At 53.6% G+C, this 13615-nt stretch overlaps 3 protein-coding genes across 3 annotated transcripts; 2 read left to right on the forward strand and 1 right to left on the reverse strand.

Moving 5' to 3' along the window:
* The first annotated feature begins 687 nt into the window (after positions 1–687).
* HMPREF1120_04709 (transcription factor STE12) lies at positions 688–4137 on the forward strand. Its single transcript, XM_009158847.1, has 3 exons — positions 688–3124; positions 3175–3258; positions 3315–4137. Exons 1-3 carry the CDS (start codon positions 1392–1394, stop codon positions 3577–3579), a joined length of 2082 nt encoding a protein of 693 aa, XP_009157095.1. The 5' UTR covers positions 688–1391; the 3' UTR covers positions 3580–4137.
* A 58-nt stretch (positions 4138–4195) lies between these two features.
* HMPREF1120_04710 (uncharacterized protein) lies at positions 4196–6154 on the reverse strand. The gene is made up of 2 exons (XM_009158848.1): positions 5431–6154; positions 4196–5284 (listed from the first exon to the last, which is right to left on the reverse strand). The coding sequence occupies exons 1-2, from the start codon at positions 5461–5463 to the stop codon at positions 4712–4714; spliced, it is 606 nt and encodes a 201-aa protein (XP_009157096.1). The 5' UTR covers positions 5464–6154; the 3' UTR covers positions 4196–4711.
* A 517-nt stretch (positions 6155–6671) lies between these two features.
* On the forward strand, positions 6672–13477 carry HMPREF1120_04711 (cytokinesis protein). Its single transcript, XM_009158849.1, has one exon. It carries the CDS (start codon positions 7388–7390, stop codon positions 12872–12874), a length of 5487 nt encoding a protein of 1828 aa, XP_009157097.1. The 5' UTR covers positions 6672–7387; the 3' UTR covers positions 12875–13477.
* The last annotated feature ends 138 nt before the right edge of the window (positions 13478–13615 follow it).

Raw genomic sequence — 13615 nt, forward strand, 5'->3', positions numbered from 1 at the left:
ATGGACTGGCAGGCGATTGCCGCGTAGTATTGTAGCTAATAAAGGAGCGTACCATTTCGCTACCTAGTATGTACGATGCATCATGGGATTGCAGCTGGGAATTGATCAATTCGACCACAACACACGGTGTACAACGTTGTAGGCTGTCGATGCAGCCCGGGTCAGGATAGCGGACACGGAGCGCACCACTCAAAACCCAGTCTTCCCCTAGCCGGCCCGCCTCTACTGGCTCCTCCTTTTTTATTCTCCATTCAGACTTGACAGCGACTGGCGCTGGGCTGCTGTTGGCTAGCAGCGGGCGGTGTAGCGCCTAGGGTCCGCCTAGCTGGGCTCCTCCACCGTCTGCAGCGCCACTTCTGTAGCTGACTCGCACGGGTGCTACTGGGCATCAGCACTGGCAGCCCCCATCAGACCCAGAGATTTCCCTTCCCCTAGGTTCGCCCGCAAACCCTCTAGTCACTTCTGGCTCTACGACCGCCTTAGAAAGGTAGCTAAGCTGTGCTACTGCAATGCTAGGAGAGGTACAGCTCCAGCTCCTAGGGGAGTGGGTGGTAGTAATGCCCTGCTGCTAGCACGGCTAGTATGGTAGTAATTTTTAGTTTACCCCTGCCCGTCCCTGCCCGTCCCTACGCCTAAGCGGTGCCTGTGGCACTCTGCCTCTGCTGCTGCTAACACACAACGGTGTCTGCTCCTACCTGACTGGCGCTCGACTGCACGATTCAGCAGTTCTACCAACTGCGCTGCGCTGCATTGCTACCTCTTCCGCCGTGTTTCTCGCTTCCTTCGCCCGGTCTGGTCTCACCCTCGCTCTCGCTCGCCCTCTTTACAACTCTGCCTCCCTTCTCAACTCAGCCCAGAATCTCTTCTTCCACTCTTCCACTCCTCCCATCTGTTTCACCTCTGTGTTGCTATAGCACACCAATTCTCTTCCCTGTCAAATCTTCACTTTCGTCCTCGGCCTTGTCCTGGAGGAACTTTTGAGAGAGACTAGCTCCTCTCCTTATCCACTTTCGTTTCACCTGCTTCTCGCTTCCTTCATTCGAGACAGGAACTTCACCAAGTCTGGACGTTCTGCGAAGCTGGTCTCTCGCATCGACTCCATTTACATCATCGGTACATTCGCTATACAACATTGTCATCATCGCCATCTCAACAATCTGGTTTCCTGACCGCGATCAATCGACCTCTATCTACCCGCGTTTTCCTCAGGGACACGGCCTGCCTGCCTGCAAAATTGGACCACCTTTGTTGATTACCATTGGGAAGAAGAAGATTGTGCCACACCGTGATTGTTCTGTATGCAATAGCACAACCGTTGCCAGGAAGCTGTGACTGTCTGCGACGATCGCTGCCTTTCCTCCTCGACTGTGTCGACCCTCAACCCTATTAGCATGTACCCTTCGAGTGGTGCGCCAATGGCTCAACCTCAGAAGCCGGAGACATTCATGCTCTCGAATGAGGCCCAGCAAAGCTTGCCTCAGGATGCGCAAGTCGCCCTGCAGCAAGTTGACAACCTCAAATATTTCCTCATCTCCGCCCCGGTAGACTGGAGCCCGGATTCTTTGATCAGGAGATTTCTCCTTCCAACTGGCGAATATGTATCGTGTGTCCTGTGGAACAACCTCTTCCACATATCGGGCACGGATATTGTGAGATGTCTGTCCTTCCGATTTCAGGCCTTCGGCCGTCCCGTGAAGAACCCCAAAAAGTTTGAGGAGGGCATTTTCTCAGATCTGCGGAACTTGAAGTCTGGCACAGACGCATCATTGGAGGAACCAAAGAGTCCCTTTCTGGACTTCTTGTACAAGAACAACTGCATTCGGACGCAGAAGAAACAGAAGGTCTTTTACTGGTATTCCGTGCCGCATGACCGCCTCTTCTTGGATGCTTTGGAGCGGGACTTGAAGCGCGAGAAGATGAACCAGGAGGCGACAACAAAGGCGGTGGCAGAGCCCGCCCTTTCCTTCGAGTTCGACTCCTCGCAGTCGTTGTTTGAGCAGCTGACCAAGGCTCAACAAGCCAGTTCCTCGTCCTTTGCGACCGCCAATGGGAACGTGCCATACTCGCAACCTGCATCGCCTGTTCTCCGTGCTGCCGACTCGATGCCTCCCCCGATGATGCCACCATCTATGCCGCGGTCGCAGGAGCAGCACCACTCTATGTACACAAGTATGGGCATGTCCAATACGGTCACAACCACGGCTATGTCGCGAGAGCAGGATTACTCTCAGTTTGCTTTTGACCGAAATGGGAATGCCTACGACCGTGCTCATATTCGCCATGCCTCCATGCCAGCTTACATGGAGTACTCCCCAGCCCCATCCTTTGTCTCGTCGCATTTCGAGGACTATAGCACTAGAGGTCTCTCGTACGAACCAATCACACCGCCTCAACATGCAATGCCCTCGGGAACTGAGCCGGCCTATATTGCGAATGAAGACACTGGGCTCTATTCAGCCATCCCAGAAATGCAGTCCATGCAAGCGTACAACCCAATGGCTTCGATGCCTCCCGCGACACTGGCTGGCCCCACTTACGCCAGTGCTCCTCGAGCATTCCCGCCGGGAAATGTATATTCGGTCATCGAAGGCTCTCCAACATATAAGGCACGGAGGAGACGTTCCTCCATTCCATCCTCAATCATGAATGCTGTGGCTGCCAACGCCGTTGCTCAAGTCACTCATGGTATGAAAACACATGCTCCGCAAAGACCTAGCGATCTTCGACGATCGATGTCGAGCTCTGTCATGCCCATTGCGGAAGGCGACGAATCATCTGGGCAGTCCCCGCCGGGCCTTGCTCACAGTTACCCCTCCTCCATTGTGAACAGAGACCACCTGACCGACGGCTCGCGGCATACAACTCCTCTACCTGGCCTGGAAGAAGTCAACTCACATGGATACGGAATGGGCTCCGGCACCGATCCTATGACGAGTCTTAGCAGCGGGGATGAGATGCATATTCATCCACTACAGATGAGCCCAGCTGTCCGCTTGGAAAGGCCAGGGCCCGTCCGGAGAGCGAGGAGTGCAACGATGATGGAACTCGGCGTCCCTTATAAATCGCATTCGTGCCCCATCCCAAGCTGCGGTCGACTCTTTAAGCGCTTAGAACATCTCAAACGGTAAGTCAAGATAACTTTCTGCATGTCGCTTTCGCTGATACATTCCACAGCCATGTCCGCACCCACACTCAAGAACGCCCTTATGTGTGCCCCTACTGTAACAAAGCATTTTCACGATCCGACAACCTGGCACAGTAAGTAGATTGAAGCTATATGGCGGGAAAATGCATAGCTGACCTTTCAATCGCAGACATCGTCGAACACATGAATCTCAACAAGACGGCCAGACCGCTCCCGTAACCAGTGAAGAGGAACTGGAAAACGACGAGGCTGATTTTGCTTCCATGGAGGAGCTGTCCTCCCCAGATGAAGCCAACCGCCCCACGAGCGTGTCCGGCATGCTTGCCATGTCAATGTCTATGCCTCCCCCGTCTACCCTCGTGATGCAATCCATGTCCCAGTCGATGATGGCCCCAAGCCAACTGGTTCAACCCTCGATGTTGCAGAATCTGTAACCATATCATACAACACGACGCTGATGATTGAAAATTTTCCAAAAAGGCTTTGTCTGTTTTGGCCTTTCTTCCGGACTCTTTACAGCTGCAGAGGCGAATGTGGAGGGAGAGCTAGCTGTGTTATTGCGATCAAGGGCGTAGCCTCCCTGATGGGTGTTGTACGCTTTAGCGAGTTGCAGCGTGGCGGGTGCGTTGGAGCACGAGACGCTACAAGGGGCCTCGCCGGCACAGGCAATGCCATATCCAATGTTTTGTCGGTTCATTGCATTGTGCGTCGTGCCCAGTAGCAGCATGCCATTTATGATTTTCATTTTTCCTTTGAAATCCGAATCCAGTGGAGAGGAGTCTTGTGTCAGCATCATCGTTTCGAGAGTCGAGCCATAGAAGCGCCGCGGTTCTTTTCGCTGGACAAACTGTACATATACTAAGCCACTGCATGCATTGATTGATAAACAGTGGGAAAGCGGTCGAAGTCTTGTTGTTGAACATAGGTTCGCCCTGCGTCGCCCTCCACGCTTAGGTGGTCGCCCATTATAGATCCCTAATACTGCTCTCCCAGCTTGAGGATTTGTAGGTGATTGCCAGACCGTAGTCGGATCGCCTGCAGAAGTGCGCTCCGAGTAGTAGGTTGGCAAGGGCGCTGTATGTAAGGACTTGGAAAGTTCTACGAGTAAAACTGACTGTGTTACCCATTTGCGATCACTCTGATTCACGAGCGTAGTGCAAGCTACACGATCATATGGCCATCAAAGCCTGCCACACACCCTTCCGGGATAAACTAGTGTATATCGATGTGGACTGGACTTCGAGATAGGAAGGATGATCAGTCTCACAGTGCAGAAACTCATAAGGACGGCACTCAAGTCAAACAGTAGGACTGCCATCCGAAGCACACCGAAGTAGGTCATTTTCATTTTCATTGCGGCCTGGGTGGCCTGCCGACGCCGGGCGTTGAACAGTCTGAATACTACTAGGAGTAGTCTCGAAGGGTCGTGCAGTGACAGCATGAACAATCCTCCTGCCATACCAAGACTTGAGCACCAGGACTGGAGCCATACATAGACAGTATTTGCCGATGTTGCGCCGGTCCAAGTCCCCGACCTCATTCCATTCATGGGCTGTCCGAAATAATCTAGTGCCTGTTCCCGTTCCTGTCCTGCTGCTCGTCTTCGTCTTCTTCGCTACTGTCGTCGCGGAATCCTTCCTCCAAGTCTCGACTCAGGCGGCGATCCGAGTCTGCAGAGGTGGGCGGAAGTGTATGTGAATATGCAGGTGGCTGTGACGACCGACTCACCGTTCTTGTGGCGGCGTCCATGTCGGCCAGTTGACGCTCCATGCCGTCCCGTCGTCGACTGCGGTCCTGCACATCCGAGTCGAAGCCGACCATGGCCTCGCCGGATTCGACGTCAAAGAGCTCGGCGTCGGCGTTGTTGACTACACGGCCGGTTGTTGCGCCACCTCTGCCAGTGCTGCCGCGGTTGCGGAATGCCCACGTCGACGGGAGGAAGAGGCGGTACAGGATATTCGAAATGCTGTCGCGGAGGGATGATGGGCGAAGTGATTCGGGGAACAGGGTAGTGCCGTTGGGCGATTGGAGTGGTAGATACTGTGAGTAGCGGGCGCGATGGCGTCGGTAGAGAGGGATGAGGGCGTGGAAGAGGATTAAGTAGAGGCCGGCTGAAATGAACAGGGGGAGAAGGATGGTCTGGATGTGATGAGTTGTTGGTCAGTTCATGTTCTCTCTTTGTACTTGGACTCATCCCGAATGAACTGTAGACGTTTGTTTGGTGGGAAACTGCGTCGTCGTCGGTGGGATTCTGGATTTCCTTTCCCTGATCTGGGGTAACGTACCTTTGTAAAGCTGGCGGCTCCTGATTTAGCCATCCTGCTTTTTCTTTGTTTATTACTGCCGGTATGCGGTGTAGGTGTCCCCAGCCAGTCCCGCGGTGCTGGCGCCGTGCGCTGAACCAAGTAGCAGGGTGGTTCTTCTGAACAGTCTGGAGATAGATCGGCTTCCGGTGCCCCAGGTCGGAACAGCCCGCCTAAGGGAGGGAGACGACTGATGAGCCCCTTGTGAACGTCCCTTTCATGCCGCCATCGCCATCGTTGTGCGCGATAAAGAGTTAGATAGACTAGGGTGCGGTTGACGTAGGCAGAGTTATTGAGATATTATCAGTCGATAGAAGAACAATTCGGGAATGCAAGGTCGTCGCAGAATCAGAGGATCCCGAACACTGACACCTGCGGTGTCCTGACTGCGCTATCGATAGCACGGACCGGGGACGATAAAGGTGGCTGGTTCAGAGGGCACAGTGCCTGCGCCGCACTCAGCAGGGGACGGGCACCTTTTGGAGTACTACTCTTGTCTAATAGTGGTGAGGCTGGCCCTCAAAAGCCTCCACCACAGGCTGATCGCACTTCACGTGGAGACAACGCTTGGTTGTTATTTCGGCGGGTCGATCTGCTTTCTCTCCCACTGTTGACATACTGTACAATTATGGATAGCATTCGATGTATATACCTGGGTATGATGTACATTGTAGGTATCAGAACGGGGCAGTACTACCTAGGTACCGGTACCTCGACCGATGACCGGATACCCAGGAAGGGATGACTAGACGATACTATAGTAGTAGGGGCGGATATTAAACGCTGTATATGGTATCGCGTTTGGGTGCGTCAACGACTACCGCTTTTAAGTGACTACTTAAACTTAAGGTCCCTAGAGCAAAGAAGCGATCGAAACCGAAATGAAGCAATCGGCAATGGCAACCATAGTATTATTGTAGTTCCAAAAGTTCGCAGTCGAAGACACTGTGAACCTCCAGCGCCCTCTCGACTGCGATTTAAGAAGACAGACAAACTCAGAGTGCCATCTCCATTCGGACTATGATGTGGCGTCGCAGTTCTCAAATTATTACTTAGTACAGTATATGAGAAACTGATGCCGGTTCCGGTTCGGGCGTGGGCACACTTGGAGTTGTGGTAGGGGGCAAGCCTAACAGTCCCTAGAGAAGTGGCCTGCAGTGCTTGCAGGTGTATTATTTTAGCTTCAGGACTCTCCTTTCGTACTACTCCGGCATTGCTTCTGGACGGGTTACAAGCGCCCCCAAGCCCGAAGCCCGACACCCAAGGACTTGCAACTTGAGCCACCACTACTGCACTCCGAGTTAGGGACAAACTCTCTCCACTGCAACTTGTTGACTTGTGACTTTTGGCTGTACAGTCCACAACTACTGGCTCTGGCAGGAGTTCGCGCCGCCGTTGAACTTGCGTGCAAACATCACTGCGACACTCCTACTAACGTCCAGATTTACATACCTACCTCCCTGTCACCAGCGTGCACTGGCCTTCTCTAACTGAACTCCAGTACATGTTGGATCATTTCTTTGTTGCACTGGGCCTTTAATTGCTTTGTATACACCCGTCTTTTGCTCGCCTCTGACGCCCGTGTACATTACCCTCTCCTTTGATCAGCTGGACGGTCCGGAACACTTTTCACCATTCTCGTTCGACGCACGCTGGTCCGCCCGTTTGTCTTTATTGTTCGCAGGAAACCCATCAATCCTAAACCACGTGCCCGTCACTCTCTCTCCTGCCGAACCTCGGGGTGTCTATCATCGCAGGCACTATGCAAGGATAAACAAGAATAAACGCTTGTCGGACAAACAGACGTCACGGCCGCGGCAGGGCTGGTCACGGGAAAGCGCAGGTCTCAAGAGACGGGCAACCCCTTCCGGGGATTTGGACGACACACATGATTCCTGTTGCCTCTGTTGAGCAGGAGCAGCAGCGGTAGCACGAAGACATGCCCCCAATGACCCAAACGGACAAGACAACTAGACAGTCTTCTGCCAGCAAAGGATTCTTTCGACGCCATCGAGATAACAAGGGGGACAGTCGTTACGAAGGGAGCGGCGGTTCCGACTCGAACAATACCAATGGCTCCTGGGGTTCGCGACACTCAAAGAGGGAATCGGTCGCTTCCAACGATGGCCAGGATGGGGATTCCTCGGGTCTTGCCATGACCGCGGGTGTCATCACCTCAATACCGTATTCAGCGACGGCGGATTCACAGGCACCAATATCAGTCGACTTTCTACCGCGCGAAGACCAGGTGCCGACCAAGAAAGAGCCTCAGCCCCATCAACTGGCCCGGGGCTCCGATTTCCATCAGTACCCTGCCTTCAACGGCGCTCCGAATGGCGCATCTCACCCGACCGGGCCACGTCCCCCTCCGCACGGCTCCGTTGCAGCCAATGGAGTCACGATGGCGACAAGCCAGGGAGGCGATCGTGGGACGAAATACCAACAATGGGGCAGACCGGGGAGTAGCAATGGTCCCCAACACAGCAATTATGATTCTGTCTCGACCAGCGACTCCTATGGAGGACATAGGGGTTCCTTTGATGCAGCCAGCATTAGGTCGACTGCGTCTTCCGCCACAAGGGGTTCCAGCCTCTTTTCCTCGGACAGCTCTTCCAGGACGGCGGTTCCATCACGCCAAGATTCCGAGTCCCCCATGACTGTAATATCTCCCACGCACTCAAGGCTCTTGAAACTCAGCAGTTCTCATGGCAGTTCTCATGGCGGTTGGCCGGCCCAGCAGACGTCCCCGTTTAGTTCAACCACTTCCTTTACTCCGGCTGGGTTCTACCTCCCCAAACCGCAGAGTGATGCCGAGATTGAGAAGCTGTTTCTGCAACTCATGCACAAACGGGGCTGGCAAAACCTACCGGAGCAAGCCAGGAGGCAGATGATGGCATATGCTCCGGCCAAGAAATGGACCTTGGTTCATCAAGACAAGTTGACCGAGTGGCAGGGCGAGCAGAAGAGAAGACAACAAGCCAGACAGACCGGCACCATCGATGGAGCGACTGTCCGGGATGTGGATGGCACCCCTGAATGGTACGTCAAGAGGATTGTCGACAACAGCATCACCTCGAAACAGCTGCAGAGTTTAAGCGTCAGCTTGCGAACCCAACCGATCAGCTGGGTCAAGGCTTTCATCGAGGCACAGGGACAGATTGCGTTGACCAATGTTTTGATGAAAATCAATCGACGTCAGGCCAGCGGACCTACCCCAATGACCAATGCCACTTCGGCGGAAAAGGACCTTGACCGGGAATATGATATTGTAAAATGTCTCAAGGCGTTGATGAACAACAAATACGGCGCCGACGATGCCTTGACACACGAGCAAATTCCGGTGGCCTTAGCAACTTGCCTGATATCCCCGCGTCTGACCACGAGGAAGCTGGTGAGCGAGGTGTTGACCTTTTTGTGTCATTGGGATGAAGGTCAGGGGCATCTCAAAGTGCTTCAAGCGATGGACCAGGTCAAGAATATGATCAATGAAACTGGCCGCTTTGACGCCTGGATGCGCATTGTTGAAGTCACAATCGACGGCCGGGGCAAAATGGGCAGCCTTGTGGGAGCCAGCGAAGAAGTCCGGAGTGGTGGCATAGGCATGGAGAACCTTTTGATGGAATATGCCGTGGCCACGCTGGTACTGATCAACATGCTGGTCGATGCCCCGGAAGGGGACTTACAGCTACGGTGCCATATCCGGGCTCAGTTCATCGCCTGTGGAATCAAACGGATCCTGGTGAAGATGGAGTCCTTTCAGTACGATGTCATTGACAAACAAATTGCGAAATTCCGCGAGAATGAAGCCATCGATTACGAGGATCTCCTACAACGGGAAGGAAGTAGCATGGTGGACAGCATCGAGGGCGAAGTCAAGGATATGACGGATCCTCTGCAAATCACCGACGCAATTATGTCGAAGATCCAGGGCACTCGAACTCAGGACTATTTCACATCAGCCATGCAGCATATGCTGATTTTACGAGATAACAACCCAGAGGAGCGGTTGAGGATGTTCCAGCTCATGGATGCGATGCTCAGCTATGTTGCAATGGACAGGAGGCTGCCAGACATGGATCTCAAGCAGAGCCTGAACTTCACGGTGCAGAGCCTCTTGGATAGGTTGCATACAGATGAAGAATCCCGGATCGCATTCGCTGAAGCCACGGAATCTAGGCAGATCGCTGAAGCGGCCCTTGCTGAGCGAGATGAAATGGCGGCTCAGATCGCTATGGGAGCCGATGGGTTGGTCAAGAAGCTGCAGAAGCAGATAGAGGAACAACAAGGCATCATTGAGATGCAGGCCAGACAAGCCGAGTCTCTGAAATCTGAAGTCGCCGAGCTTCAGCGACTACGCGCTCAGGAGTTGCAGAGGAACGAGTTGGAGACCAGGGAGCTGTATCTCATGCTCCGGGATGCCCAAGATGTTGCGGCTTCACGAGCTGCCAGGGAAGGAACCCCCGGTCAAGATCCGGCTCGGATGCAAGGCATCTTGGACAGAGAAAAGTTGATGGAGCGCCTTGAGCGAAATCTTGAGCGAACTAAGACGCAGTTCAAGCTCGAAGGGAAGGTCTGGGGACAAGGACAAACCGGTCCATCAGATCGTCTCAGAGAGCTTCGGGAAAAGATGGACGACGCACTCGATGCAGACTTCCAGGAAAAGACGCAACGACATCTTACCACTAGCGTCATGGGAAGCGTTCGTCGAAGCAACGCCCAGAAAGGACCCCGGAGAGCCGCTCTGGAAGCTTTGGCGATTAGTGAGGAAGCCGACCACGACACGGACGTCGAGGACGAGGTCGTTATCGAAAAGCCACGTTTGGTCGAGTATTCCCGACCCAAGATCAGTGCTGAACAGCAAGCAAATCTCATGGGCGAGCTTACCTCGAAGGTCAAGAAGTCGGGCGGCGATGGCGATGATGCCACTCCAGAGGGCGATGATGACGCTGGCGTTACCACGGGCCCTACCCATCCCAGCCTTGAACTGGACTCTCCCAAGACACCTTCAGATGGAGCACAACCCGAACCAAAGTTCGATGGACCTCCTCCTCCCCCTCCACCACCACCACCTCCTCTCCCCACCGATTCCTCGAAGACCCCGCTTATACCGGGATTCGAAGCTGGAGCTCCTCCTCCGCCACCTCCGCCACCGCCGCCCCCAGGAGGGATGTCCCTTTCCCCGGCTACGCCATTAGTCCCCGGCTTCAACGGAGGACCGCCGCCGCCGCCACCACCTCCTCCACCACCAGGATCGCTGCCCATGAGTCCCATATCACCCATACCTCCCCCTCCGCCTCCTCCAGGTGCGCCTCCGCTACCAGGTGCGCAGCATGGACACTTCCTGCCACAATCACCGGTGACGGCTGTACCCATTCTCAAAAACCCTGTGATGCGTCCCAAGAAGAAACTCAAGGCCTTCCATTGGGACAAGGTTGACACACCTCAAGTCACCGTTTGGGCGGAGACTGCCAAGGCCGAGTCGCGAGAAGAGAAGTATCGCGAGTTGCAGCGGAAGGGTGTCCTTGACGAGGTAGAGAAGCTCTTCATTGCAAAGGACACCCGGATAATCGGAGCTGGCACCGGCAAGGGCAAGGAGGACAAGAAGCAGATCATCAGCAACGACATGAGGAAGAACTTCCACGTGTCCATGGCCAAATTCAAGAATGACCCGGCTGATGTGGTGGTACGAAAGATCATCCATTGTGACAAGGCGGTGCTTGAGAACAACGTGGTCATGGACTTTTTACAGAGAGAAGATCTCTGTAATATACCGGAAAACATTGCCAAGTTGATGGCGCCGTACAGCATAGACTGGACCGGACCGGATGCCATGAATTCGAAGCGGGAACAAGACCCGTCCGAGCTTACAAGGGAAGACCAGATTTACCTGCAAACTGCTTTTGAATTGCATCATTACTGGAAAGCGAGAATGCGAGCCCTTGCTCTCACCAGGACGTATGAGCATGACTATGATGAGATTTCCGGGAAGCTCAAGGAGATCGTCAACGTGTCGGAGGCTATCCGCGACTCCACATCGTTGATGAGCGTACTGGCCCTCATTCTCGACATTGGCAATTACATGAACGACTCGAACAAGCAAGCATCGGGCTTCAAGCTGAGTTCACTGGCACGCCTTGGTATGGTCAAAGATGACAAGAATGAAACCACCTTTGCGGATCTGATTGAGCGAATTGTCCGCAACCAGTATTCTCAATGGGAAGTCTTTGTAGAGGACATCCAAGGGGTCGTGGCGGTGGCGAAACTGAATGTGGACCAACTGCTACAAGATGCGAAAAGGTATATTGACAACATCAAGAACGTCCAGGCTTCCTTAGACGCGGGCAACTTGAGTGATCCTAAGAAGTTCCACCCTCAAGATCGTGTGGCTCAAGTTGTCCAAAGATCGATGAAGGATGCACGGCGGAAAGCAGAACAACTACAACTCTTCCTGGAAGAGACATCAAGGACCTACGATGATATAATGACCTACTTTGGCGAAGATAACCAGGATGAGAGTGCGAGACGGGAGTTTTTCAGCAAACTAGCCGGGTTCGTGACGGAATGGAAGAAATCTCGGGAGAAGAACATGGCGCTGGAGGAGAAGAAACGGCGCCTCGAAGCAAGCATGGCCCGAAAGAGAGCCCAAGCAGGCGCCAATACCAGTGGCGGAACCAGCGGTGCCGAGACCCCGGGCAGTCCGCCAGCCAATGGTGCCATGGAGTCGCTGCTTGAGAAGTTACGTGCTGCTGCACCACAGGTGAAAGACCAGCGGGACCGGAGACGACGTGCTCGATTAAAAGAAAGGCATGACCAAAGAATTGCTAGTGGCCAGCAAATGCCCGATCTACCCCTCAAGGATGAAGCCGACGAGAACCGTGGTCTAGGTAGCTCACAAGAAAAGTCCAACGAGGACAATCTCGCTCCCGAAGATGGCCCAAGCGGCAAAGGGGACGTCAGCGAAAGCGAAGACGTTGCCGACCGAGCTTTGAAAGCTCTCCAGGAAATGAGAAGTGCTGCACCGTCCGGTGGTGATGAAATCGATGTGCGAAGGCGAAGGGAAGGTGCAGATGAAGAGCGGAAGAACAGGAGAATGAGAAGACGAACGGCTCAGCAGAGCACCAGTACTGCGAGAGATTCCGTGCATGCCCAGCCGCCAACCGAGAGCAGGGTCGAAGAAGCTACCAGTGAGAACCCCTCTGCAGATCCCACCGATGCTGGTGAGGATAAAGACGGAACACCGACAGAAGACAAACGTTCGTCCCAGGGAACTCTCAGCCCTACTACCACTCAACCTGTGCCAGCCATTATTATCAGCTCGACGCCGGATGATGTTCCTACAGAAGAGGGTGACCCGACACAGAGCGTTGACGAGGTTGTTACCCAGGCCGTTGACGAGCCAGGCTCCTCTGCTTTGCCTGAACTGTGATCTTGGATCCGCTGTTCACTAGGAATTTTATTCTTGCCTTGAACCTACAGGGCAGTGTTTGTCTATGGAACGCGGCGCTGTTTACGGGCGCATATCGGTTTTCTGTGTTCTTCTTCCCTTTTTACTGAAGAAGAATCTCCCGCCTTGGTCATTTCAGAGGAGGAATGCCTATGCGGCAGAGTGTGGCTTTGTCAGGGAGCTGGGGGCCGGCAAAAGGCACAGTTCCGGTAATAAATGGATAAAGGGGATGGATGTACCATACATATTTCAGGCTGTCGTCGGGTGGCTTGCAAGTGGCGTTCTTTGATCGACTGATAGGAGCCGGACGCGTGTGGAACATGCGCCGTTTTCGTAAGCCACGAAATACAAGCTCAAGACCGTACTTTTGGGGGGTGACGTGTGGAAGAGATGATTGAGTCTCATGAGGTTGATGCGAACACCCAAGCACTGCACACCTCTTTCGGCCTTGGGAAGAAGGTGGACTTTGGACTTTGGTATTTTGTTTACCTACTGTACCTGGACCCCGACACTTTTAACATTAAGCCTTACTCAAGGCACTCTTAGCTAGCTTGTTGAATTCATTCATTTGTTCTTATGCGGACAGACACATGCTGGTGACAATCGCCGTGTACCTGGTAGTTGAGCTGGATGAAGTATATTCAGGATGCATCATGATTGGGCGACCGGCAATGCAAGACTCGTGATTTTTATGCACTGCCACATTACGTTGTATGCTCCCCT

The sequence above is a fragment of the Exophiala dermatitidis genome (assembly GCF_000230625.1).
Source record: "Exophiala dermatitidis NIH/UT8656 unplaced genomic scaffold supercont1.4, whole genome shotgun sequence".
Taxonomy (NCBI): Eukaryota; Fungi; Ascomycota; class Eurotiomycetes; order Chaetothyriales; family Herpotrichiellaceae; genus Exophiala; species Exophiala dermatitidis.

What these genes read in the sequence shown, in the direction of transcription:
- HMPREF1120_04710 (XM_009158848.1), bottom strand. Translation starts at nt 5,463, where the DNA reads ATGGCTAAATCAGGAGCCGCCAGCTTTACAAAG. An exon ending in GAGCCGCCAGCTTTACAAAG is followed by an intron (nt 5,285 to 5,430) that starts GTACGTTACCCC and finishes CATCACATCCAG; the next exon opens with ACCATCCTTCTCCCCCTGTT.
- HMPREF1120_04711 (XM_009158849.1), top strand. Translation starts at nt 7,388, where the DNA reads ATGCCCCCAATGACCCAAACGGACAAGACAACTAGACAGTCTTCTGCC.
- HMPREF1120_04709 (XM_009158847.1), top strand. Translation starts at nt 1,392, where the DNA reads ATGTACCCTTCGAGTGGTGCGCCAATGGCTCAACCTCAGAAGCCGGAG. An exon ending in CGCTTAGAACATCTCAAACG is followed by an intron (nt 3,125 to 3,174) that starts GTAAGTCAAGAT and finishes TACATTCCACAG; the next exon opens with CCATGTCCGCACCCACACTC. An exon ending in CGATCCGACAACCTGGCACA is followed by an intron (nt 3,259 to 3,314) that starts GTAAGTAGATTG and finishes TTTCAATCGCAG; the next exon opens with ACATCGTCGAACACATGAAT.